At 41.7% G+C, this 27,898-nt stretch overlaps 1 protein-coding gene and 1 long non-coding RNA gene across 3 annotated transcripts in view; both read right to left on the bottom strand.

Annotated features, from left to right (window-relative positions):
- LOC146669182 (uncharacterized) overlaps positions 1 to 27,898 on the bottom strand; it is a 448,771-nt gene that overhangs the window by 293,266 nt on the left and 127,607 nt on the right. The window lies entirely within an intron of this gene.
- The window catches only part of LOC146669184 (band 4.1-like protein 1), a 95,467-nt gene continuing 70,808 nt past the window's right edge, over positions 3,240 to 27,898 (bottom strand). Inside the window, exons 8-25 of one of the 2 annotated variants that reach the window (XM_085405637.1) lie at positions 27,793 to 27,880; positions 27,562 to 27,714; positions 25,965 to 26,062; positions 25,006 to 25,181; positions 24,561 to 24,790; positions 24,148 to 24,183; positions 23,558 to 23,602; positions 22,040 to 22,189; positions 20,811 to 20,897; positions 17,751 to 19,154; positions 15,875 to 15,925; positions 14,930 to 15,289; positions 14,374 to 14,502; positions 10,454 to 10,513; positions 9,198 to 9,293; positions 8,584 to 8,664; positions 8,378 to 8,494; positions 3,240 to 6,688 (exon numbers count right to left, since the gene is read on the bottom strand). In XM_085405637.1, the coding sequence (XP_085261763.1) occupies positions 6,683 to 6,688; positions 8,378 to 8,494; positions 8,584 to 8,664; positions 9,198 to 9,293; positions 10,454 to 10,513; positions 14,374 to 14,502; positions 14,930 to 15,289; positions 15,875 to 15,925; positions 17,751 to 19,154; positions 20,811 to 20,897; positions 22,040 to 22,189; positions 23,558 to 23,602; positions 24,148 to 24,183; positions 24,561 to 24,790; positions 25,006 to 25,181; positions 25,965 to 26,062; positions 27,562 to 27,714; positions 27,793 to 27,880 (3,367 nt within the window). In that variant the 3' untranslated portion in view covers positions 3,240 to 6,682. The remainder of the gene's footprint in view (positions 6,689 to 8,377; positions 8,495 to 8,583; positions 8,665 to 9,197; positions 9,294 to 10,453; positions 10,514 to 14,373; positions 14,503 to 14,929; positions 15,290 to 15,874; positions 15,926 to 17,750; positions 19,155 to 20,810; positions 20,898 to 22,039; positions 22,190 to 23,557; positions 23,603 to 24,147; positions 24,184 to 24,560; positions 24,791 to 25,005; positions 25,182 to 25,964; positions 26,063 to 27,561; positions 27,715 to 27,792; positions 27,881 to 27,898) is intronic. The other variant, XM_085405638.1, reaches the window with a different exon arrangement.

The following is a 27,898-nucleotide window of genomic DNA, read 5'->3' as shown; positions in this document are numbered from 1 at the left end:
TTATATCTCCTCATATCTCATGTGGAGAAATAACCAGAAACACAAACTGTAGACTGTATGTGTGAATTGGGCCCTGGCCCTTTAAATAGTATAATATACAAAATTGTTCAACTGAACGATTGCAGCACATTAAATCTGGGTGTTTTAGATGTCAGCCTATCCAAACAGGATTTTGCTGGTCTTCCTGAGAAGGTGAGTGCACGCAAACCTAAATTAGCAACATTTTTCCAGATATTGTCCCATATGTCACATGAATTTTTGAGATTTATAAATAAGTACTCCAGTATTCATATTCATCAACTATCTGGTTTGTGCATAGTGAAGGATTTCAAACATGTCCAATATCTAGCTTTGGTGCATTAATACACAGTATCTCAAAACTGGAGACATCAAAGACAAAGTTAATATGCAAAGAGATCGGGAAAAAAACTTTCAGTGGATTAAATATTAGAATATTGTGTAAATGTTTCATGGATGGAAATCCAAAGTTGGGATTTTTCAGCGTCCAGTCTTGTTCGTTTACAGAGATGTGTCAACAACAGATCCATCAAAGGTCCAGTGTGCATTCTTCCGTATATTGTCTGTATCTGTGATGAATACAAAGGTATCACTGCCTTAGATCATACCAGATTTTAGGGCTTTTATTCCAGTAATGGAGGGTGAGTAAGACCCCCATTCTGTCTTATGTTAGTTTCAGGCCGCCCTGGAAGGACCAGCAGCTGTGAAAATAGCTGGATAGATGAATGTACTGAATCATGCTGGAAATATTTTATTTTTTCCTCCTAGTTCAAATATTTTTATATCAGTGTTGCACAGTTGCCAAGGCTGTGCCTTCTGCTGTTTTGTGTTACCCACTTTATAAGACATATCACTAATAGGAATAGCAATTACTTTATTTGTGAAATTCTTTCAGGCATTATCAAACACTATCAATCCATTACCTCTAGCTGCTTATCCAATATTAAGGATGCCAGCTCAGAAACATCACAAACAACATCAGTGCATTGCAGGGCTAACAGAGAGAGACAGCCAACCACACAATCACACACTCTTATATCCACACATATGGACAGAATCATCACTTAACCTGACTTTGGACTGTAGGAGGAAGCCAGAGTCCCCAAAGGCACCAGGTGACCTTGACTGTTGAGCCTTCCTGCTAACCACTGCACCAATCAAATACCAGTGACAAATAAATATGTATTTTGTAGAGGACTCCATAATAGTTATTCTTGACATACTTTACATGGATAAATTGATTTCACCTTCTAGCAGCGCTGACATAGCTCTAAGTGTTCTGTCCTCACTAAGCGTTGTCCTCGTGAACGTAGACTCAGCTATACAGACAGCTAAACACTCTCCTAATCAAAATCCAGGGAACAGGCCAATGTGTTGAGTTGGATGATTTAATAAGGAAAAAGTGTGAAACTGTTGACAAAACCAGAAATAAACCATTAAAAATGTTGCCTCAATATACAGTATAACAAACACATATTCAAAAATATGAGCACAATATTTATCTGCTTAGTGAGTGCCCGAATAAAACATCAAATGAAATCACACTCATGATCAAAACGTTAAAGAAACCACATGACATATGAGCTAGCTTAACCTCACTAGCTTAGGTTATACATGCATTCAAATTAAATTCTAACTACAAACTATATCACGCCTTCACAACAAATAATAATGCACACAAGTTGTCTCAGTGATAACAAACAATATTACTCACAGATGATGCCGTTTATCAGCTTGTGAAGGCATGGATGGCAACAGATTAACGGAGGTGAAACTGCCTCTGGCTCGATCTTACAGAGTAAAAAAAATACACAAAAACAACCACTAGAGGGCAAACTGCTGCAGAACAGAAAATACCTAATGCCAGCATACTAAGCGGTATCCATTATTCATTCGTTATTTATTTTGAGTAAACTGTGCAGACCTAGATCCTTCAATTCCCATCATCCAACATGTTATTGTCGCTTCAATTCCAATTCTAATTATATTAGCCCTTAATAACAAAAAAAGTCTCCTCAAATTGCTTTATATTAAATATTGAAGGTAAATACCCTCCAATAATACATTGAAAACCCCAACGATCAAACAGCGGTAATGCGCGAGCACTTGATGAAAGTGGGAAAGAAAAATTCCCTTTTAACAGGAAACCTCCAGCAGAGGGGCGGCCATCTGTTGTGACCAGCTGGGCGTTAGGGGAGGAAGACAGGATAAAGACACGCTGTAGAAAAGAGCCAGAGACTAATAATAACTAATAATTAAATGCAGAGTCGTGTATAAAAACCACTGAAAGATGGAGGGTCCACCTCCCATCCTACTTTTAAATACCATAGGAGCCACCGATAATCTGACAGCAACGTGCTCTATTGGGGTGATACGGTACTGATTAATCAAGACCTGCAATGGAAACTTATTATAAATGTGCAAATGCCAGCTGGTGATATAAATCTAAATTAAAGCTGGTAAAAAGAAATCAAGGGGGTGAATTAAGACATAAGTGGATTTCTGTAGCAGCAGTGACAGACTCTGGTATGGGAAAAGCCAGAGCAAAATAAATAAATAAATGATAAAACTGGGACACAGCCATAGTTATCTACCCATCATGGGCAATTAGAAAAAAACAATCTGTGCAATGAGACTGTATGTGGGGAAAAGAAAAAAGAAGAATTTTGACATAATTGGCTTTCCGTACCAGCAAAGGTGAAACTATTGTGACTTGTAAACAATGTGAAGACATCCTGCAGGTGTTTCGCAGACTAATATAAGGTGATTGTATTCTGTGTGAAGTACCAAGTGATTTTTGAAGTTCAGTGAAAATGTTGAGCATGCTTCTTTGGTTTCAGAAATCCACTAGGTGGCACTAAGAGCACCCAGAAACCCACTGCAGCCCACTTTTACTGCATGTACCGAACGTGGTCACAAGATGGCAATACAGACCAAGGCTGTTTCCATCATATTCACTCCAGCAAGAATCCTTCACTACTCTGGTGTTACAAAAGAAGCCCTTTATTTCACAAGCTGAATTGTAAATGTATGGAAATATTCAAGTAACAGAAGGGGAAAAACAAAACAAACATTTCCTCAAGTTCAAAAAGAAATCCCTCTCCCTTCATTACAGAATCAGAGACAGTGTTTGAATCATACTGAGACATTTATTTATGCATGTATGTTTTTTTCCATTTAGACTGAATGCAAATACAGCAAATACACACCACCAAGCACTAAGGGGATGTAGAGCAAAAGGCAGTGGAGACTTGGAGGTGGAGGCTTTACAGCAGAGCAGTTTGATGGTCTTCACAGAGGGAAAAAAACTCACATCCGTGATCCATACTGTGCTGGTTTTCTAAAGTTAATGGGGCCAAAAACGTTCGTCATCTCGTTGAGGACCAACATTTCATATTCAGAGAGACTCCTTTTCTCGCTGCCTTCAAAGTCATATTCTTTACAAGACAGTAATTCGCTTTCGAGACAGCTCCTCTTCACCTTGGGTGGAGAGGAGAGGTCGTTCCTCCATCTGCCTCGTGGTGATTAAGAGCACTTTCAGGCGTGCACTGATAATTGCTCCCGCGGCTCTTAACATAAGGCACCCATTCGTGTGACATTTCTATTGCACCGCTGTCCTTCGGGTTCTACTTACTGCCTCGTCCCTCACATAAAAACACATCTCTGCTCCTGTCAGTTTCTACAAAGTGTACAGGCTAATACACAGAAGTACAGATATTTATATATAAATACAGGTCCTCCATCCTCCAACTCGCCACCTCATTACACAGCTTCTCTCCCGATGCCTACAGTTGTTCTTTTCCATCAGTAGTGTGTCCAGACCTACAGCAAAGACAGGCTTTCCCCCCCAGCAGGTTACAGTACATGTGCTGCAAATCATTGCAAGCAAGTGCCTTCTCAACAGTCCAGTGTCATATGACCAGGTAAAATAAAACAGAGCAAAACGGAATATACAAATCATCAGTTTTCTCCTGTTTTCCACAGACACCACCAACAGCAGGTCAACAGGTTCAAATCAGGGCAAAGGGAGGATTAGATGAAGAGGGCAACAAAGCCATGGTCACAAGTGTTGGAAAGATTCCTTCGAATGTCATTTTACAACTCCGTGTTGTTGGTTTTGGTTACGCTTTGATACACACGACAGTTCACAGTTTTCTCCCTTTAGAGGACACAGAATAAGAAGAATGTCTGCTTATTGCAAATCTCACAAGCAGTGCGCGTCACTGCTTCAGGTAACAGTAGCACGAAAAGTTAACAGTGACAGCGGGGACACAGGCTAACACGGGTCGGGCTCCGTTAGAGGGATTTGTATGTTTGATAGCTGATGCATAGTATAGTATTAAAGGTCACCCAGAATCGACGGATATACAATATGAGACAACCAGCACGCTGTGTGGGTGGAGGCCACTTAACGCATGACATACTATACGCTTTGTCTGTGATGTGAAAAAGGGAGGAGCCGACCACTCCTATAAATACAAACTCATAAACCACAACTTCAAAAGGTTAACCTGAAAACAAAACAAAAAAATGAGAGAGAAAAAGTACCCTTGTTAATCTTGTGTCTTGAACTCTTCAGGCTGTGTCTGCAAACATGCGCACAATCCAAGAACCAGTCGCTATTTAAAGAGCTGCTATGATCAGTGGTTTTACATAACAAGCTAATCAAAAGAAAAAAACTGACTCTGTAGTTTCCTTAGCATTTTAGCCCCTTTCAGCTCACTGTTTTGGTTCACTCTTACACCTTTTTACAGCATGGTTTACGCTGCTTTTAATAAAACCTCGCGCTGCTACCGTCTAAACATGAGCCTGCAGGTAGGTTAGCAAAGTTAGCATAGTGAAGAATTTTACAGCAAAACAAAATCCCTGAAGAAAAAAAAAAAAAAAAGAAACAAATCATACCAGCACTATAAGAGTGCCGACAGCGATTAAGGAATGGATTTGAATTATTAGCTTGGTAGAAAAAGAGCTACAAATAAATGCTAATTCGTGCTAATCTGGCTGTTTGCTTAAATGCTAACAAGTTCATTATCACAGATGTCTAAACGTGAAACTGGACAGATAAGACTGTCGTCATGTCGCCATATCATAATTATCTTGATAGCAATATTATGTCAATAAGTAAAAAAAGTTTTTGACAATTTAATGATGATAGCAATAATGCTAGTGTTTAAATTTTACCATAGCTGTTAAGTCAGAGTAGTGATTTTTTTGCAAAAAAGAAAGTCAAAGTACAAAGTACAGAGATGACAAAAGTCTAACTATAACTGTACAAATACACAAAAAAGAGCAATTACATGAATATTTATGCTGTTATAATATGTGCATCGCTAACGCTATTAATATTTTTTAAATATCCCAGCTACCGCTTATGCACAGTTATTACGATACTGCTAACGTCGATTTTGTAGTTTGGGCTTGTTAAGCTCTTTAAACGTGGCCAACATTAGTAAATCACAGCTGGTGGCTTTGATGTCAACATTGGCTTTTTGCAGCCCAACTTTACAATCTGGAAAACCAGCTCTAAGTTTAGAGCCAGTTGGTTACAGCTCTGTCAGGGAGAATTTACAGCATGTTCACACATAAAGGCTGAAATGTCCAAAAACACAAGAGTGTCAAACAAACTCTGTTTCCCAATGGAAGTCAGTAAAGCAAGTAAGGAAAAAAGAAGTAAATATATATCACAAATAGAATATTATTTATATTTAAAATTTCCTCTGAAAACCCTAAAACTGTGACCAGCATCTCTTTGTGTTGGTGGTGAGCTGACAGCAAAACAATAACAGTGAAGCTGGACGAGGACAGTGATGCTTGTGTGTTGAAGACTGGGACCAGTTTCAGCTGTCCTCTGAATAGTTAGTACAGTCTGTCCACCATTCATTGGCCTCATGTATTTTACACTTTCTCAACGGTCCTCATTCCCACTTCTCCGGGCTTCCAAAGGCGGACATATTCATGTGTGTATTTTTGTTTTGTTTTCATTCCCCCTGCTATTTTTAATTGAATCATGCAGATTATAATCTTCTGATATTATACATATTTCATAAACAAGCAAACACTGAACATAAATTAGATCCTCTATAGATAAAAATGTAAAAAGCTAATAAGACAGCAGTTGATTATACTGAAGGTGGCATGGCTAGGAGATGGCCAACAAGCAAAAAAGGCTGGCTCTTGCCACTTGGCACCTCCCCATCCCTACCCATGCTACCAGCATTGTCCCCATACTTTCTCCCACCCCTCCTTTTCTCTAATAATAACAGCAGCACGGGGTAGACGTGTGACCCTTAAACACAAACTGTGAGAGGTGACACCTCACTGGTTCAAACGAGCCAAAACATGTTACATTAAATAATATGGAAGAAATGTGAGAAATCTTCCAATCGAAGATTTTTCCTCTTTCCACTAGAGGGTGGAGGGCTGGGATCGGCCGGTACGGGATGGGAAGCCGGGTCAGATCAGAGGCCAGTCACAGTTGGTACGTCTAAAGGGAAAGGAGTGGAGGTCTACTGCTTCGTGGAACGCAGTCTGTTGTCGTGTTGGTGTGTACACAGTGGGGTAGAAAGTCCTCTTATCGGGTTGGTGGCATACTGCAGGGCGGGGCTGGAGACACACAGCTGGAGGATCCTCTCCTGTCCCCCGTCTCAGGAGCCACCATGTTCAATCAGGACTGCAACCACATGACAACACATACATAAAAAGATGTTTCGTGCTCGTGAGCATGTATAAATCTGTTTTTCTTCTCTTTCTTCTCATTTTTTTGTGCCATGTGTAGTCACTCTACATTAATACACTAATTTTGCATCTTTGTAGGATTCGTCTCTCCTTTTTGTTCATTTAAGATGTCTTTATAATGGTTTTGTATCTTACTACATCCCACAGAGAGCTGAGCCCTTTTTCCACGGAGAACGTTTTACAAACTGACTTTTTTGGTTCCAGAACAGCCGATCAGTGTTACTTCAATCAGCTCTGAGTTCAATCACCCTCAGTCCATGTGAGTAGAGAAAGAACACCATTATCAATGGCGCTACAATACCAAGATTCACCATAGCATTTATTAAGTATTTTTATCCAGTCATGGCAGAAATAATCTATGAGTTTGACAGAAAATAATCTACTTTAGTGTTCCCCAGTATAACCATTTACAACTTCATCTAATATCAGCCTTCACTGATAGATGATGCCTCCTATCTGTATAGCACAGCCATAAATACCAAGAGTTAAATAATAGTATCAAATTTAACAACAAAAAATAAAATAAAAAACAGGACAGGCAATATTTTAGTATAGTTTTCGGAGGATGGGCCATTTTCCATAAGGAATACAGATCATGTTGGGACCGAATAACCCACTATGAAGAGATCCAAACAGACCCAGACAGGATGAACTGGCAAATAACAGTCCAACTGGATGTGGAGCTGATCTGGTTTGAATCTCTAATCCTTATCTGTTTTAGGACTCAGTACTCTGACCTGTTTGCTGAGCCAGAAAAGCTGAGATTCCATCATCTGAGGGTTAACATACTCAGAGGTGATAACAGTGATTCCTGGAAGAGGCTGGAGGTACATTTTCATCTCATTTTAGCTATTTTGCTTTCTTTTTGTATCTATTCTAGTTCCATTTGTTTGATAATGTTCTGCATCTTTTGTAGGCATCGGGTTTATTACTCTTTTCTTCTCAATTAATATTTATTGTATAGTTAGATGTTTTGTATCTGTATGTAATATCTTTCTTTCTGTTGGTTGACATTTTGCATCCCTATGTTACTCATGGTTATTATGCACGTCATTTAGCAGTCAATTTATGTCTTTGTATATCTTTTTGTGCATATTTTTCATTCTCTATAGTAATTTGGAACAGTTTTGCATCATTTTGTTTTCATTTCTCCTTTGTAATGTGTGTGCATCTCTGGCAAGTCTAAACCACTTTGTATCTTCTTGGTCATTTGGTCTGAATCTGTAGTTGCATTATTATGTAGGTACTTGGCATTTCTTTAAGGTCATTTTTCATCCTTCTATAGTCCAGTTACATCTTTACAATAATTTTTTAATATATAGTTATTGTCATTTGGCATCCCTCTGTAATCATCTGTTATCTCCTTTGTAGTTATTTTGTATCTCATTTTGATGTCTAGTTGCTTTATTTCTCTCGGCAGTCATTTCCCAACTGTTTATAATTGTTTTGCATTTCTTTGGATTAGCTTTGCACCTAGGTGGCCCTCTGTACTTGTTCTGTGTTTTGTAATCATTTGGTTAACTTTCCAACAAAAAACCTTGAGTCTAAGCATAGGCTCTGTGCCTGTCAAGTGCTTGAAGTAATCCTTAAAAAGTACAGAGTTCTTGTAACAAGAGATATTTACCTCTGCTTTCTGTTGTAGCTCCTCAGTGGGCGACTCTGTTTCCCTGATAACTACTGCTTTTGTCACCAGCATGTCAGGATGCTGCTGCTTTGCCTCTTGGATTGCCATGGCAAGTGCCTGGGGACATAAAAACCATCAACGCGTGTGTCGTAACCCTCTCATCCGAACATTGCTTTGCGAGGGTTTCTGTGAACAGTGTCTCTCACCTGATGTTGGTCCACATCATCATCTCCTGTGATTATAATCCTCTTCTCGATCCTGGTCTCTGAGTAGCCTCCTTTCACAGTCTGTTGAATAAAGAAAGAATGAAATTTAATGAATCATATAAAATGACACACAAGAAAAAGCAGCAGTGTGTTGTTATTGTAGTCTATTTTATCCATGTCCTCCTTCCAATTTACACAGATCCATTCAGTTTATTTAGTGTGAGACTTTTTTAACTGTTAAGTGATATGAAACTGGTGTCCTGTAAAACTAAATGTGTCTTTATGCACTAAAAGTCTTGATAACGTAGAAACACACTGAATCATGTTGTCTAACAGTAATTCAGTCCTAATAGAGCTGCAGGGAATAATGATTTGTATTATTAGTATTCATGTAAAGCCTATCAGAGTCGATCACCTTATCAAAATATATTGTTAACATATTAATTACAGTTTCCTGTTATTAATTAAGAAGTTAAGAAGTTAGGAAAATAAAATCTATTTGATCTTCCACTCCAATGCATCTATAAGGACGGGTAACGCAGACAAAGATGTGATGGCGCTGACCTAATGCTTCGGCCATCAAACTGTAACCATAGGAACTCATGAAGTGTTACCTTGGTAACTTGTGTCGTGGTTGCTGAGGTAACGTTCTCAGCAGTGATGGTCAGCGGGGACACAACAGACTCTCTCCCCTGGGTGCTGGCTTTTACCTGCAGCACAGTCATTAGAGAGCAGTTATACACAAATAGACGAAGCTAACAGCAAAAACATGCTCGGACACAACGTGTACCGCTCTGCCAGCCTTGGGGGGTCTCGGCCTCCTGGGATCTAAATCAAAGATCTGAAATCTGTTAACTGTTATCAGAGTTTCTGTGCACCACATGCCCTGGTCAACAAAACTCTTTTTATCAGCTGTTGGTAATAATACAAGCCACTGACAATGCTGATGTGTGCAGCAACAATTTGCTTTCTCTGCGTTATAAAAAAAAACTTCACTAACAGCTGATCTTGTAATGATTTCCCATAGAAGTACATTCTTTGTAACTTTGCGCCTAATAAACCAGTAAGTCTCATCATAGTGGACTGTGCATAACAACAAAAATCAGCTCCACTGTCTTGAATGACAGTTGGCAACAGCAGTCCTTGTTCTGCTCTGCAACGCCGCTGCACCTGCTGCAGGTACTCCAGCAATTAGATTTTCAGAGCAGAACTTAAAGTTGCTAGCTGTAGCCACACCGGTAAGAAAGCGCGAGATGGGATGTGTCAGTGGTAACCGATTAGCAACAACTGAACTTTCAAAATAAGAGCCAGAAAATTCGTCACTAGTACACTGATCACATTTTTCACACCAATGAACAAAAAGATTGCACAATATGCTTGCAGGGCTTGTAAAGACAAGGGGACGATGAACACAACTGTTAGTTCTATTAATGTACTCTAATGTTTCGTTTCATCACATCAAGTGAGACATGCTGATTGGTCATACAGCCTTGAGCAGTTGTTTTAGTACTTGGCCACATATTTAAAACATCAAGCAAAACTCTAAGTTTAGCATTTTCAGGACTTTGACTTGGACAGAAATATAATGAGCATCAAGAAAAAACAGCTATCACTGCTGGTAGAATGTAAATGTTGGAATCAACAGACTATATTACAAAGAAACACGTGAAGATATCTGAATGTGGTCCTGCAAACAGCTGCCTCGTGTAACATTATTCATTTCTACAGTCATTCAACAGGATATGAAAGTTCAACGCAAGAAGAGAGGAAATCAGTGGACAAATCGCTAGGGTTTCTCACTGTGGACACACACACACACACACACACACACACATGTACTGTCCCTTTGCTCCTCATCAAAGATACTTACAGGAGAGCCATTTTCTTTGACGGCAGCAGGGGCCTCCTGTGGACTGACGACTCCATAGTTCTGAAAAAGAGGAAATGGCCCTTATTAACAGTCTTTAATGAGCTTTTTAAATACAATCTGTGATTAGTGCAAAGAAGCATTAGTGCATATTTAAAATAGAATAGTGTGGTTTTGTTCTCTGCTAATTGTAGTGGATTTAACATTGCACTTTGGGGAGTTTGATTTTACTTCCTTTTTCATAGAGTTTACATTTCAATTTTTCACATTTACATTTTGAACCACCCCTGTTATAGAGACAACATATATATGATGAAATGAGGCCGTTCATTCTGACACACTACAGCAGGAACATAATGGTCATATTCAAAAACCTGAATTAAGGCTGCTCCTCAGTTAATGACAATGCCAGGGCTGGACCTCCACAACAGACATTTTGGCATGTCAAACAGGACAAGCGGCTATAAACAACATAATGAGCACCGTCGCTGAGCTGCTTCATGGACAATTTATTCTAATTTGTTTCATCTGTTTTTCCTGTCAAGTCAAAAAGACCTGCTGTTAATGCTGCCTTACTGTCTTTATTTATTTATGTCATTAGATACAGTGAAAGCGATCTAAAGCACATCACACATGTCTGCTGGTGAAGTTCTGCTGTTTATCTCTGTTTATCTCTACACTGACTCGTTAAAAAGTCTCACTTTAAAGAAAGTGATGAGGACTGATTTACTGCTCCATCAAATCCAAGTCAACAGTGTTTGTGCTGACAGCATCCATTTCATCATGGATATATACAAGGTAATATATAGAAATAAGAACACCAACCTCTGTACACCCCTGTACTCAAACAGTACATATGGATACAGTAAAGGTAATATAAGTACAGCAGTGTGCTCAGAAACAAGTATTGCTTTGGCATTTTAGCAAGAATAACTATTTTGTGCAGGACTTTTGTATAAAAGGTGAAGTTTTTCACTCTTCTATGCAAAATCAGATATTTGAGGGATTTTATTAAATGTATTAAATGTACAACGGTTCAATGGGACTTCAAAGTGAGCTTTTCACGAGCCTTCATTCTTCATTCGAGGGCATCTCTTGGTAGAATTGCTAGTGCGTTCAAGATTATTGTCTCACTGAAAGGTCTCGTTCCTTTTTAAGGTCAGCTCAGGTAAATTACAATGTCTTCCAGCAGACATGAATCAGCTAGCAGCTAAATGCTAGCTGCCCAGTCCTTGATGTCACCAAAGTGACGATATTTTCTATCACCATATTTGGATGGCATGAGAAGCAAGTGGTTAAATAAAAACCGAAATTTGATTCATTTATCCAGCAGATTGTTCAAAAAGAACAGCAAACACATTTTTCCCGGGAACCTCCCAGTCGCGTCGAATAATTCTTTGTGCCGCAGAAAGTGCTAGAAACATTCCTCAGAGATTTACATGCCAGCATCATCCAGTAGCTGCATGTCCTTGACTTCCTGTTCCACCACATCGCGAAGGTGTTCCATGGGATTGAGATCATGTGACTGTGGAGGGCATTTGAGTACAACAGACTCATGATGAAGTCATGTTGGTGTGCATGGTGCACTATCCTGCTGAAATGCAGCCATGCATGGCCAGCAAAAATACTCCGGTAGCCATCACACCACCAGCAGCAACTATACATACAAGGCAGGCTGTATCCATGCTTTCGTGTGGTTTACACTCAATTATGACCCTGCCATGCAAATGTTGCAGACCTGCAGACCAGCAACACTCTTCCAGTTTTTCCAGTGTCCAGTTTTAGTGAGCCTTTAGAAAATGTAGTTTCCTGTTGTTAGCCGGTTAGAGTGGCGCTTGGTGTGATCTTCTTCAAGGTTTGATGTGTTGTGCATTCAGAGACGCACTTCTGCACACCTTGCTTTGAAGGACTTTGTGTAGAGAACTGCCGTTTATTGGATAGTTACTCTCTTTTGGACCTTTCCCGGTAAACCCAAAGGATGGTGGTGCAGGAAAATCTAAGCAGATCAATAGTTTCTGAAATACTCAACAACCATGCCACATTCAGAGTCACTTAAATTACTAGACAGTCAAGATGCTAACCTTGTCAAATTTGTAGTTGCTGCTACGTAATTGGCTGATTATTTTTATTATTATGCATCAGCAAGCAGTGGAAGAGGTGTACCTATTAAAGTGTGAGTGTATATACACCCTGTTTGTAACAGCAGACTCATAAAAAGAGTTTACTCAGAAAACAGTCTCCTCTTTGGTGTAATTTACTGGAATGGAAGTATAACCCACCAGCAGGAATTTTTTTTACGCTTAAATAATTCATTTATATATATTTTAAATCTTTTTATATCCCTAATGAGACTCATGGGCACCCACAATTAACCAATTTCTCTAGATTTTGTCATTATGGCACTTCAGTAGCAGAGAGAACGTCAGATTAGATAAGCTTAGTCACATCAAGGTTTAGTAATTGGTACTAAACTGGAATGTGAGATTTACTTTTTGATGGTGTCCTAACTATAGCTTTATATCCAAAGTTTTGCATTTGACTGATTTGTTTTTATTCCTTTAAAATTGTTTTTGTGTGTCTTTCATTTCCATTATTGTTCTGCTTTAAAGAGGCTGCTGGTGTATTTTCATAACTATACGTGATGAATTGTTTGTGAAAGCAAAATAAATTGTCCTACAGTGTGGGTGCTTTGCAGACAGCTGGAACGGAGCAGCTGCTGAGCCTTTGTGCTTTTGTTTAGAACCCAAGCTCAACAGACAAAGCATGTCTCCCTCTGCTGGCTGTGCAGTGTCACTGCTGAGGATCTGTGTCTGCCCACGAATGACGTCAGTTTGCCTGAGAAGCATACATGCACACTCTGTACTGTGGCTTTCTCTGACATCTTTGAAAATGTAACTCAACGCTGATGTGGCACTTCAAAGGCACCCTCTCTACATCATCGCCTGAGTTCATCCACACTATTAGCTGAATGGCTAAAGATCCCAGCGATGATTACATTTTAATAAGGCTCCTGTGGGACAGCCAGCCGGCACTCAAATCTCTGCCTCCGGAGATGAATGGGATTCGCACCTGCTTTCATCATCCTCATTAATACACTGTCAATACTTTAATCACTTCATAATGATGCTATTATTCCATCCGTGTCTGGGGAATATGGCCATCATGTCACTGCAGCTCAAAGAAGACGCTTTTTCCTCTAATCAAGCTCTGTACAAATAAGAAATTCTTAATCGCGAGTCACTTTGATGGCGACTGTTGGAACTGATCCTCATTTCCTCTTTCTGCCAGTCCCGTAGCCCTAATTCTTTAGCACTCACCTATAAGTATTTAAAGTACTCATCATATTCAACCCAACATTTCCTAAAGAAGTTAAAAAAAGTAAATACTTTGTCAATTTGGGAAAACAGATCTTCATCTTGTTGATGAGTTAGAGGAATAGATAGCAAGCCAAGCTCAGTCTAGAGCTTTCAGGCACATCCAAAGCCCAGTATCTAACATGTTGTAAGTTAAAGCTGTGCAAATAAATACGTGTAAAGCCAACAGCACCTTCCATGCTGAGTGGCATGGAGGTTCTTGTAAAAAAAAAAACAAAACCTAAAATTGTACATTTTAAAGCAAAGATTAATTTTTACACTTTAGAGGTGCAGGTCGGTGGATTATGCTGCTTTGTACACAGTCAGGACTAGGGATGGGTATCGAACACCGGTTCTTGTTGAGAACCGGTTCCCACTGTTTCAATTCCTTGGAATTGTTTGTCATTTTTGCAAACGATTCCCTTATCGATTCCAGTCGCCCCGAATGACGTCACCACGTTGCGGAGCGTCATTTACCTGGCAGGAAACATGGCGGCTCAAACGCTCACACGCACACACCTCACACAGACTATAGTGCTGTTGTTTCTACTGCTTTTGCGTTCGGTTTACCTGTGAAGAGACATTAACGACGCTGGCGTGGGCTTCCGATCCATTTGTGTGCGTCTCCGTCTTGCTGTCAGCTCTTTTCAGCTTGTTGGCCACGCTCACCGTGTTGGGGTCTTTCTTTGCCACGGGAGGCTGCATCAAACACAAACAGTACAATACAGTCAAAGAGCAGCAAGCGATTTGCTCACAGCAAGTCGCCTGAAGACTTCAGACCCATTCTTGTAAGCAGCATATTAAACAAAAGAAAGCAACCGAGCGATGTTAACTTATAGGAACAAACTGTGAAATGCATTTTTATTAGTCTGGATGACAACGTGCAAGAGGTGCAATAAATTCAAAGAAACACCAACAAAAATAAAATGGGTGAATTACAATTAATACATAAGAATGAGTAGAACAAAAACTGAACACAATAAGGAATCAACAAAATTTAAGGAACACATCATGGTCCAAAAATAAATAAAAAATACAGCAGGGGGCTACTGAAGTCCAGCCAGGCAGGGTGAAGCCAGTGGGTGATGATGGCGATGAATACGTATAAATGCGTTCATCTGTCTACCTCATGATGCATTCCCTCCTCAGGAAGCCTCTCCTCTATGGGAGACTTGTCCCGGGAGCCCATTAGACGGGCAGAGTAGAACCTGGAGGTCTCCTCAAAGTCCTCCCGGCCCACCTCTGGCTGTCGCTCCCTCTCTCCCAGTTCGGGCACACCCTTAGAAAAGTCCTCGAGGCCCGAGTGGAGGTCAGTGATGACAGTGAAGTCGACCTCGGCCTCCAGGCTGGACGTGGAGCTGACCGTCATGCTGGAACACTTGCGTTCGATGCCCAGGTGGGTTTCCTTCATGCATGCCACGGTGTCTCGTTCCTGCTCCTCCTCCGAGGCTATGCTCGGCTGAGGCCTCCTCTCCCCAAACTCCTTCTGGTGCAGGTACAGACACAGGATCAAAACTCTGGCATCGCACAGCTACAGTGTTTTGAATGGAGATGGCAAGAAATGGGAATCATCGATGTTATAGAAGCAACTTGCTACTCAAGCTAGCCATTATCCATTAGTTTGCAAAGTCCTGTTGAAGACCCTGAGAGGAAAGTTTTTTGCCACTGCATCCTTGACGTTTTGACAGTGAATGTGATGAGGGCTGGACCTAACTCCAAAAAAAACCAACCCGGCTTCAGACATAGTGGTGTGCATATTCCATCTAGCTCCAACTACCTAGCTACCTAATAAACTAGCTACAATATGTTTCCTTAAACAGCTAGCTTACTAACATTAGCAATGCAACAGCTAGTCTTCTGCTAATATAAACACACGACTTTTCTTGTATCCAAAGCTCTGACAATCCACTTACAGACTCACTCTTGTTTTGGTAAAAGTAGCAACTTGAACGTCACATACATTGATAACAGGTAGTAAAAGCTGCAGTCAGCTACGAGACATGCATCGAGGGAGGAAAAGAGAAAAATGGACAGAGGATATGAAGGGTGGGTTCAAATACAAATGAATAACCTTGAAGTCAGCAAATGGCTCTTCATATATAGCAGGAGTAGAGACAGGCTCCTGCAGAGGGAAGCAGAGGAAAGAGCAGAGAGAGGATCTCAGGGTTAGCACAAGCTGGAATGGAGTGTGGACTGACTGACACAGCAGTGATTGACTGGGGTCTGAAGATATGAGCCCAGTGGGGTTCTGTGCACAAAATATTGCAGCGTAAACCTAAACTGGGATCCTGAAGGGTCCAAATGTAAATACAAAACACAAACACACTAGTAAGTTTGTGCTATTAACTCAAACCCAAGTTTAGGTGAGAAATTCAGCCAGACCCAATTCAAGCCCGCTGGTTCTGACCAGTCAGATCCAGTCAGGTTCAGAATGGATACCAGCACAAATTTCAAGGACTGCTCTACAGTGACAAAAGCAAACAGCAGTAGAAGTTTAGAGGACAGAAAAGCAACCACGATATCTACAGCCATTTGTTGTAGTTAGCAGAGGCAGGGCAAGAAAATCATGCACTTTGTATAACGAGCAGGTTTCTGGTAGTAAGAGCAGCCACTCATCCACTAACTGAGAAAGTGTTGCAATGGTTCACCGTGAATTTAAACACAAATACAGTCAAATGATGTTGTTACATTTCTGATTAAATTTTTTTTTTTTAAAAAAGGTGCCGTGATGCATTTCAAAACCTGTCAAAATGACTGGGAGAGTGGGTCCACGTGTTTGGAGGAGCACCTTAATATTTTCCCAGCCCCCCCCCCCCTCTCCCACTTCAATCAGATCTTAATGTGATTGTCACTCGCCAGTGAGGTCTGTTCGCACACTGAGAGCTACGCAACACCTCTCTCCTCATGCCTGTTTAATCCAATATATGCAAGAGCTTGACTCAGATGAAAAGGTGGGGAATGATGAAAGCTGTCATGTCTATTCACTCCAAATTCCTTTCATTCCGGTGCCAAACACGTGCAAGCTCCCAATGATACCAACAGTGAAATGAAAGCAGCAAATCTGACTGTGTCAGGCACTGAGCTGTGGTGTCTGTTTGCTTGCTGCCTGCTGGGCTTTCACAGTTGGAGGAACTGGTGTGTTTAGAACACCGCTGGGCTTTCAATCCAGGTGAGGGTAAATGGAAATAATGCAACGCATGATTTCTGATTTATTACCACCCATGTGACGGATCCAGCGACAGTTTGTAAATTCTGAGTAGTTTTTTTTAAGGGTTATCAGTTTGATGTGGTTCCTCAATCTTTTGCGCACAAACCAATTCTATACTCCATTTATCTCTAATTTTGGAAGATATTAGCTCTCTAACAAAGTAATGGATGACAGTACACCCCCACCCTCTCCTTTCACAAATGAGTGATTTAATTTCTAACGTTCATATGCAATAAATCGCTTATTTTGTATTTCCAGCTTGGAAATGACATGGAGATGAGGATAAATCATCGGAGCGGCGGTAATATGTGAGTCTGCCGCCCTCTGACAGAGAACAATGTGAGCTGGGAGGAAATTTCAGGTTCAGCAGCTGAAAAAGATGAACCAAAACACCGAAACATGACTTTTTTTTTTTGCGTGTGTGTGTGTTTAAACTTTCACAGCCAGTGTTGAGCTGTACAGATTTGCCAGACAGTGTGGTGCATGTCAAAAGGCAATGGGAGGGGGGGATAAACTGGACTGCCTTATGGGAAAATGTCCACACTTTTTGACTGCCACAAGACAGAGCAGAGGTACGGCTCCGCCTGCTCTTCATGCAGGCACGAACAAGGCAAGATGGATGAGTGTTTCAAGTCATTGAAAACGTAGAAAAAAGAATAATGGCGTGCTCATGCTGAAGTCTGTCTGAAGCTCATGCTTTGTTTCCAATGACTGAATAGCAGATGCCAAGAGGAGTTACCGAGTGTCTCTTTTTGGCCGCGTCCAGGCTCGGCTCCCTGCTGGCGTTTCTGCTGTTCCGGAGTATTAGCACGGACTCTCTCGCCTTCTGTGTTTTCACCGGCGGCGCTGGAGGGGCCATTTTGGGAAGCCCCGAAACCTTTGAGCTGAACGACTGGCTCTCCGCGAACACTCTACCACACTGAAAGCTATCGTCTGGATGCTCGATTTTAGCAACGCCCTCCAGATCTGACGCGAACGCTGGATGAAAGTTGGAACCGTCGGTCCAGCTTAGGTCTGAGGATCCCTCCGGAGAGCCAACCGACCACCGGTATTCTCTTCTGATCCCCCGTCTTGGATCGTCCTGTCCCGTATGGTCCCTTTCGTCCTTGGACGTGACGCTCTTCGAACGCTCCGGCTTGAGAGGAACAATCCTGGTTATTTCCGACTGGTAGCTGCTGCCTGACAGTCGGTGGAGAGACGTCCTCTGACCTCTGTCGCCCAAGAAACCCTCAACATCCTCTCCTCCAGAGCTACTGACCTTCCGTTCATGTGTCCTGACCTGTCGTAGTTTAACCTCTGCTAACTCTTTGTTGTCAATGAAGCCTTTCCCTCGCATCTTCAGCACACACTCTCCTTTAGACCCTGAGAATGAGCTATCATGCTCTATTTTTCCAGGTCCATTCACTGAGCCTAAATCGACATCTGCTGTCCCAACAAGGCTCACTTTTTTCTTTACCTGCTCTGCTCCTTGGGTGGAGACCTCCCTGCTTTCTCCAACTAATTTACCCTCTTGTTTGCCGTCTTTATAGACCCTGACCAGCTGATCCTTTTCTAAACCCTGATCATCTTTCATCGTTGCGACTGGGGGCGACTCGCAATGATTTCCTCTCTTCGGTGCTGTTTCTGAGTTGTTGTCTGAGTCCGAGCCCTCGTTTTCGTCTTCGGTGGAATCGCTTCCTCCTTTCCTGTAGACGAGCTCTGTGGGCATTCCCAGGTTTAAGCTCTGGGGTCTCCTCTTTTTCCTCGGTTTAGAAGCCGTGCGCTCCTTCATGTGCCGCAAGCCCGGGGCTGCATCGCTGTTCGCCTCAGGGTCTGAGGCTCGAGCTGGTTTGCTTTGAGATTTGTCTTGAAACGAGTCGGCATTCTCGGATAATTGGATCACAAAACGTCGAGGCTCAGAGCATACATCTGCCTCTCTGGACGATTTTGTTGATGGAAACTCATCAATATGGCTTTTCATTTCTTTTCTGTCATACCCTGCTACCTCCTTATGCATCATCTTGCTAACGTCTATCTCTTTTTCCAGACCCTTTTTCTCCCATGAGGAATCAGGTGTGAGAGATTTGTTCTTTTCTTCAGCCTTCCAGTCATGGTCTTGTTGATAAGGTTCTTGTTTTTCAATCAATACCCACTCCTCAGAGCCCTACATGTTGGTATAGATTAAACACAGTTAGACAAGCACAGCTACTGCAAACAATCAAATCTAGACAAGGACTTCAATCCAAGAAAAGGGCCCAAAATGTACATATTGGAGTTATAGTGAACATTGGTATTACCTATTCAATATGCATTTCTTTAAAACGGTAAACAAATCACCACCCGAGTACCATGGGCAGACCTTTGTGCTGAATCGGGTCAGCCGGTCTTGACATTTATTTAACCCAAAAACAGTCATTGAAATTGCGCTGAGTTTAATTTGATTTAGTCTAAATTTAGTCCAAAATGGATCTCCCATTGGGATCACATGTAACCCTGATAGACTCACATCAGACACTGCAGAAACCTGTTGAAAAGATGTAAAGTAATAACAATAATATTCATTTAAAAAGACAAACTTATCAGATGTTGCTACAAATTGTCTTTCAGGCTGTTGAAAAGCCTCATCTTTTGATATACTCCCACTAAATCTACAAAACATCACATTTATTAGCTGAATAAACGAGTTTAGTCGTTTTTTTTTATGTTTAACAACTAATTCTGGGCCAATTTAGACTTTTTTCAAAGGAGTAAAAAAATGGCTGACTGAGGGACTTTGGAGGAATTTAACATAAACAAGGCCGTTTTTAGAAGTGTGGCAATAATTAAAAATAAAACTTTATGAAACACAAAACTCTAGTGAGTGTAGCATAAAACACCCGCACCATAGCTTGGATACAATAACTTCTAAAGGCTCAGTGCCTTTGCTAAGTCTAAATCAGACTAGGATAGTTGAATAGGGCAAACAAAGTATCCTCACTGCTTTATATTGCCAGTGAGTCATTACAGACTCTAACAACTCACCATGATAGCATTAGTACAAAATATAAGCCCTTCTTTCCTTTTTGAGTGCCACTAGTCAGAGCAGGTGTTGCTGATTGTTACCAGGGCAACATCAGTAAGAGGCTCGAGTCCGACAGGGGGTCGTTTTTTGTGGCTGTAAATGACTCGGTATTTATTTTTCTGAAACAGTCAAACTTACAATAGACTAACTGTGAGTAAAATGAAGACACATCTAACTCTACAGACTAGTCTGTTTCTTTGTGGACTGCTCCTCAGTCCTGCTCTGTGTTTTAGGGCACAATGTTTAGGCGCTATTACAGTCCAGACAGTATAAAGGATAGATGTAGCAACCGTGATGTTGGTTGGCAAAGTCCAGTTAGGAAGACTCAAGATGAGCTTTTCCACCATTGCCATCTTGACAAAAATGGGGCAGAGCTGACTGAGAAACCGCACGCTCGTTGCCTGTTGACTTGAGATTGACAGCTCGTTATGCAATGAGCATGCGGTCTCATACTACAGGTACTTTTTTTATTTCTAAAGGACCGCAAGTCTTTCTGCAGCTACAACTATCATAATCCAGCAGCCTTCAGATAGAATCCAGCTTTAAGGTGCTCCTGCTTTGGCTTTATGCATATCAATTGTAACAGACATTATTATTGAAACTACTTTTTTTGTCATACGTCATAGCAAAGTCATCTTTTCAGCAAGTTTTTGCTGGGTGGGGAAAGACAGCAGTACATAATAGGAATTGCACTGCACCATGCCAATGCTACAAACAGTAAACTGCTTAGTGAAAGAGAAAGAGTGAGAGATGTGCAACCTCGGGTGAAGTCACCAGAGTCTTCTGGACGAAACCCTCAACAGACAGGCTGTTAACAGGTTCCTTTCCCATTGCCCGGCCCACCGACTGACCGAGACGAGGCAGAAAAGAGGGTTTAAAAGAGAGAAGGAAGAACAGCCATTAGAGCAATTCTGTGAGACACAACTTCAAGCAAAAGGCAGAAAGAATCAGTGTTAACAGGATACAAGCGAGTTGTTCTAGCAGAAACTTTTTAATGAACTTCAAACTAAAATCATGCAGCTCCATGTACCTGACAGCCACCAAATCCACATAAGCAAATCTGGAGGCATTTGCAATGCAAAAAGATTTTTTTTTTTATTCTGCAACAACATCAAAGAGCTGAGTTTCACTAAATCTCTTGGAAACAGTAAAGAGCAGCAAGACTTTCCCAGCTTTCGAATGTCACTCAAACAGAAACAACCCCGACCTCTGGAATGAAGCACACAGCAGATTACATTTTCTGCCACAGACAACATTTGACATTCTGTGGTTATAATCTGATTGTGGCAGACAGCAGATGAGAGATTGTCTGAAGGCAACTTAGGCACCAGCAAACACTATCCTATCTGAAGAGGCCAATCTCATCTTTAAAAGCCCTATTACCACAATACCATGAAAGCTTGAGAGATTTTGTGATCTAGCATAAAGAAAACGATCTAACTGTTAGGCAATCAGGGGAGAAAAAAACGACTGATGATTAGTTCTCGAGTGCCTCGCATTGAGAAAATCTCAAAAACATCTCGGATCTAATCTCTTCAAGATGTTTCCTTGTGTGCTACTTGTCAGTCATCTTCAAGCACCTCGGAGATATTTAGAGAATTATCCTGGTATTCCAGAGAAAAGGTAGAAAGCAATTCATTACACGGCTGTCCTAAAATAAACAGGGGATTTGTATGTTTGTTTCCGACTGCCATGATATTGGAGACACCTGTTTGAAATGCCTGCAGGGAAAACAGAATCTATCTTCAACAATCACGCTCAATCACTATGTTTCTTTAAATCATATGACCGTGCAGTATCTCTTTAGGCTAATGAAGCAGTTAAAAACCTGCATAACGAGAGCGAGAAGTGGAAAGAGGACACTGGCACACGGGAATATCGATGGCCTTTAATGGAATGTCAAGTTTTAGAGGTCGCTAGATTTGAGATATTGGCCATAATGGACCTGAAAGCCCTCCACAGCTCCCCTACCCTCATCCCCCACTCACAGCCTTCTTCTCTGGTGTGCTGGTTGGGGAGGTCGCTGACAGACGCTTCTCGCGGTTCATCAGCTTGCTGTTGGGCTCCCTCAAGGCTCTCTTTAGCTCATTGATGCTGGCCTGGTGCTTCAGCAAGACGTCCTGCGACTTATCCAGAAACTAGAGAAGAGCAGAAGATAACAGTCCATCAGTCTGTCATGAACACCTGAGACTTGTATGGCATGTATGGGAACGTTGTGAGGTAATACTTCATGTACACAGGGAGAGGAGGCCACGCAAACTGCTCGCATTTATGCCAGTTAGAGATTCCGCTAACATTTTGGTCCTTTGTGCTGGTGTTCACTGACATTTAAGATGCTTATTGAAGCTACAGCATGGCTTCAATAAGTTACGACAGAATTAGCTTTCAAAACACGAATGAGCACAACAATCAAGGCACGCACTGCAAAGAGGATGCAAGACAAAATGAATATGAATAATCAATTAATGCCGTTCGCTAATCAAAACTCAGAAAGCTCTCTTTTTGGAAGATTGGACAACAGCTACAGGAAACAAAACAAAACCCATATTCCTTCACCTGCATAAACAGTATTCTGCAGTTCACCTGAAGAAACGGCTGTTCAGAACAGGAACTTATACTGTTTCTAGTGCAACATCCCCTCTTTGAGCTTTTCAGTTCCACTAACAGTATAACAGGTAAATATTTATCTGATAAATGCCCCCTACAGATATAACTGCACCAATCATAACATTATAAACTGTGACAGGTGAAGTGGATAACACTTATTATCTTTTAATCCTGTCACCTGTTAATGGGTGGGATATTTTAGGGAGCAAATTAGCATTTTATCCTCAAAGTTGGTGCTTTAGAAGCAAGAAAAACAGGCAAGGGTCAGGATCTGAGCAAGTTTGATGACGTTTAAACTGTGATGGATACACCACTGCGTGAGAGGATGTCTAAACGCAGCTATAGTAGGGTGTTCCTGGCCTACAGAGCTCAGTATCTATCAAAAGTGATGGTGAAACAACAAAGGCGATGGGCGGCTAAGGCTCATCGATGCACGTGGGGTCAAAGGCTGTCAACAGACGAGCTACTATAGCTCATACTGCTGAAAAAGTTCATGCTGGTTCTGATAGGTGTCAGAATACAGCAGCATTTTACAATATGAAGTGTTGTTGATGTTTTCAGTGGATGTTACTGTGCTTAAAGTAGAGCTTTGAATGAAGGACTTGTAATACAACCTAAAAATGGAGAACTTGTACCAGCACATTCACTTAAGTCGAGCATCTGAGTGCTTTTCCCAGAGAAGAATGCACCGATGCTGCATTACAGGCACTTAAGGACGGGGAGAAGCTCACGTCTATCTCTGAAAGCAGTGCTAGAGATTTGTTGCTGGATGTTTCAAATACCTTTTAAAATATATAAATAAATCAAATATAAACTGACTGAAAAGATGCGGGCAAACCTCAGTCTATTAAAGGCACACACGACAAGAAGCACAAGAGCCAAAATCCAAGAACCTGTACCTCCTGTTTGTGCCGAGGAGTAGTCTCCTGGTCCAACTGAGAGAGCTGAGTTGGTTGCAGGACAATGGGCGAGCAAGAGAGGGGGTCAAAGGTGAAGAGTGCGGGGCAAGAGAGTGCAGGAACAAGGTCAGATGCAGACACAAGGCGGTAAGCCGGTGAGAGGACAAGCAGGCAGACAGAAAGCAAAGATTTAGCTATCAGATACACGTATCATGCTGAGACAGATTCTGAAATGAGAAAATAAAGCCATCCCAGTAAATTTTGAACATTTAATAAAACTATAAGCATTACAGCCATATCTAAATCTTAAGTGAACCTTTACACCTAATTCTGACCATCAGTGTCTTTCAAATGTTTGCTGGGATGCCAAACCGTTCCTTAAAGGCCACTACAGCCTTTGGATCACTTGTTAATGTGGTGCAATGCAGTATAGCTTTTTTTGTTTGTCAGTGATGACAGCCACAGGTACAGAGACAAAACCCAGTGGGAGATATGCAGAGAGGGCGAGGAACAATTAACAGACACAGTATTTATAATAAAGACAGCATACAGACAGACAGACAGAGACCAAATCACCAGACACCAAATACCTCCTGTTTACTGTCAATTGGTGACCCGTCCTCCTCCTTCTCGCCAGCAGGAGTTTAAAAATAGAAAAAGCATGTTAGTAAACAGAGGCACGGCTCGGGTCTGCATTTGTCAGCATAATGAGAAAGGGTTAAAAACTGTAAAGCCGTTAGCAGGATTTATGAGCAGTGCAGAGTAAGCATGTAAGCCTGAGTGAAAGGAGAAGAGTTAGTGAATGCTAAATCCAGCAAAGCTGCCACCGCGTTATGCCCCTGCTGGATAAACCTCAGCTGGACTGAGACGCTTGCACTGCACCTCTTTACATCATCGCCTCCCTGCACTTAAGCCAGAGTTGTGGGCAAGGTGACTAAAAGTGTGCGTTTAGCCCTTCTGTCATTGGAAACGCATTAAAGCTCCATCGGGAGGTCTTTATTACCATGATCTCTTTTTTTCTGCTTGGAGTCACGTTGCCGTCATGGTCTTTGTCCTGCTCCGCCTCCCGGCCCTGCTCGTGCTCCTTCTCCTCTTCGTCCTGTTCCAAACTTGGCTCCAGCTCTGTTTCCTGCTCGTCCCCGGAGGGGCTGTGCAGCCGTCGGTGTTCACTGATGCTGCGGTGAGAAAGGCCGTCGTGGTTCTCGCACATGGCTGATACCGGCCGTGAGAACTCTGTTGGTCAGACAGATGAGAAGCGTTGGATATTCTGGGAAGGACACTTAATTTACTTTCTTCCACAGATGATGAGAAAAGGTTGTCTTTGGCTTAACTTAGTTTAGCTTCACATGCTGTTCAAAGGTAAAAACAGTGTGATTTACAACACTACTCTTTGAGCAAAGTGAAGCTAGCTTTTCCTCCCTGAGAAGCCTTCATGCTGCACTGCTCACCTCCATCCAAGCTCCGGGAAAGCAGATACCTCTTACTGGTCGACCGCTCGAAGTGAGGAGCAGGCCGGTCTATGAGAGCACTGGCCTGCCTGGTTTGAGCCTGCGTCCTTCCGCTGTATCGAAACTTTGAACCCATCACCAAGAATCCCTTAGGAGGAGGCTCAGGAGATACCAGCCTGTGAAACAGACTGTGATAAGCAAGCAATCTAGATCTCTCAAAGGCAAAATACAGAGATATGTGGATTACTAATAGCTGAATAAATTATTTCAAGTCCAACTTAAATAAATGTGCATCATGTTTTCAGCTTCAAATTCACAGATTCAAGCTTCCCATGGATTGAAATGGTTCCATTTATTTGTTCACAGAAAGATTTATTCACACCTTTCATAAACTCTGGTCCATTGTTGATCTATATTTGCCTGTTCTAATGAAACCATTACAATACAACAATTGCTGACCAGGAAGAGTTCTACTATTTTCTTTCCTCTCTCCACCCAACTGGCCACAGCAGATGGCTGCCAGAGATGTTTTCCTGTTAAAAAGCAGTTCTTTCTTCCCACAGACACCAAGTGTTTGCTTAACTGTTGAATCTTGGAGGTTTTCCCTTTAATATCTCAGGGCCTTACCTTACAATATAAAGTGCCTTGTGGTGACTGTTACTGTAAACTAGCTTGACCTTTAGGGTAAAGCTAGACTTCTCCTTTATCACTCTATAATACGTACATGCAATTGTAACTGCGTGCTATCACATAGAGAGCTGTATCATGCAGTTCATACATGTGTGACCTCTGTAATGCTAAATCAGTATATAAGTTAAGTTTACTAGCAAAGCCACGGTGACCATGGCAGTAGCCCGAGCGACTGTGCCTAATGAAGCTGTACACAGGGAAGTGTTCGGTTTGCTTTGATGGCCATCGAACGAAAAACCCTCCAACCATGAGAGCGGATCGATTCTTACCGGAAGAAGGTGTGATGCTCGATGCAGACCTTCCACAGCCTCTTGGCAGCTCTGTGGTTGGGGAGCTTAAAACCAATTGTACTTTCAAACTGTTCATACTAGAGGGGAGAGAAAATATGGAGAGACAGGGAAGGTGAGAGCTGAAAACACCACCAGGTATGTTTACTCTGTTTTGCTGAAGGGCGCATCAATTTGTTGGACGAACATTTAGAGAGAGTCCTAAAAATCTATAAATATACAGCATCTCATATCTGAATGATCACTGGAGCCAATCAATAAAAACAGTCCTTGTTTTGTGCTTGCAAAAAACTGCTGGCACCAAACTTATGTCAATATATAAGCTACCTTATTATTTACATATATTCTGCAGACTGGACAGAAGGCAGCAGGTCAGAGGCAGGAAGGATAACATGCAGTGTTCAGAGGCTGGGAGCAAATGAGTGGAAAACAACTTCATGGCTCTATATTTACACTCTTTATCCCTCTGTTCTGACTGTGGCTGCAGCTGCAGCAGCTCTGTTAAAAGACTTCTTTCTTTGGCTCTATCACAGGCTCACTGTGCAGCTCTGTCACTTGACTGGGTCTCGCCCAGACAGCCTGACACTTTGAGGCTCAGCATGGAGGATAAGCTGCAGCACAATGACGAGGGCCAAAATAGAGACCCTTATAATAGAGGTATAAGGCTGTGTTTAGTGTGTGTGTGTTCAGGCTGGTTATTGTTTCCTTTATGACTCCTTTATATATATATATATATAAAATATGGGCATAACTCAGCTCATACAAGGTCATAGTCCATAAACTTGGTCATAACTAAGTTTATGGGCTTGATCTGTAGTTGTCAGCATGTAGATTTGAATAATTCTGGTCATCATTAAAGCTGTATGGTAGTACTAGGGTAGCAGCTGCTACCCTCTGAGCATGCCGTGTCAGCCAGATCACCTCCTCGCTCATTAAAACACCAAGATAGTGACACCCAATGGGATTTTACTGACAAATGGGTGCTGCCATTGTGGCCAGGCACGTCCATCTACTAACACCTCAAAAGCTCTCGAATTTAAGTTCTTTATTTCATAAGCTACAGGTGCACAAACGCCCTGTAGTGGCCTTATGGGGCGGGTCAGGCAACCGGTAGAGACTATGGAAATGTACAAAACTATACTTCCAGTCCTTGTGTTACTTAAAGCTAGCACAATGGTGGCTGTAGCAAGGAAATTCTTAAAATTGAGGCTCACATCTCCCTTTGGTTATGCACACATTTGTATGAAGATTTATTGTTCTAAGAGTGCACCAAGATCCTAAAAACCAAGAGCCCCATTTCCTTTGATTGTTGTATAAACAGACTAGTTCAGGCATGTCATACTCATACTCATTTTAGATTGTGGGCCAGATACAGCCTACTTTGATCTTAAGTGGGCCAAAGGAGTGAAATTTCTCTTTCTGTTAGTTTAAAGACATTTTTCATTTGAAAAAGCTGCAAAACTTTGGAAAAAGTTTTTCCAAAAGCCCTGGAAAGGGCCGGATTGGAGTCTTTCGCCGGGCCAATTCTGGCCCCTGGGCTTTATGTTTGACCCTCCTGGTCCTTAACCATAATGCGTACTTCTCCAGGTCTTATCTTGATGTAGAAGTTGCTCCTCTTGTATGAAATCTTAAGGATCTTTGGCCAGGCAAAGCGGTTGATCCTCAGCCTGTCACGGTAAATCAGCAGGCCATTGGCACAGACACCAAGCATTATTTCAATCCCCTCAGAATCCTGCAGCAAACACAGACAGAAATTATTCAGGAGTGCATTCATGACACCTGAAAATCAAAAAACGCCAGAATAGCCAACCTTAGCATGATGGAGGTCGACTCCGTACATGGACAATTTCTTTGCGTTCTCCAAGAAGTTCATTTCAGCCTCTGCTGGAGTCATCCCCCTAGAATAAGAGCAGAAT

This window comes from Rhamphochromis longiceps, linkage group LG5 (genome assembly GCF_057381845.1).
Source record: "Rhamphochromis longiceps isolate RC_006_pf linkage group LG5, R_longiceps_female_GT1.1, whole genome shotgun sequence".
Lineage (NCBI taxonomy): Eukaryota > Metazoa > Chordata > Actinopteri > Cichliformes > Cichlidae > Rhamphochromis > Rhamphochromis longiceps.
This window is presented reverse-complemented; position numbering and strand designations above follow the sequence as displayed.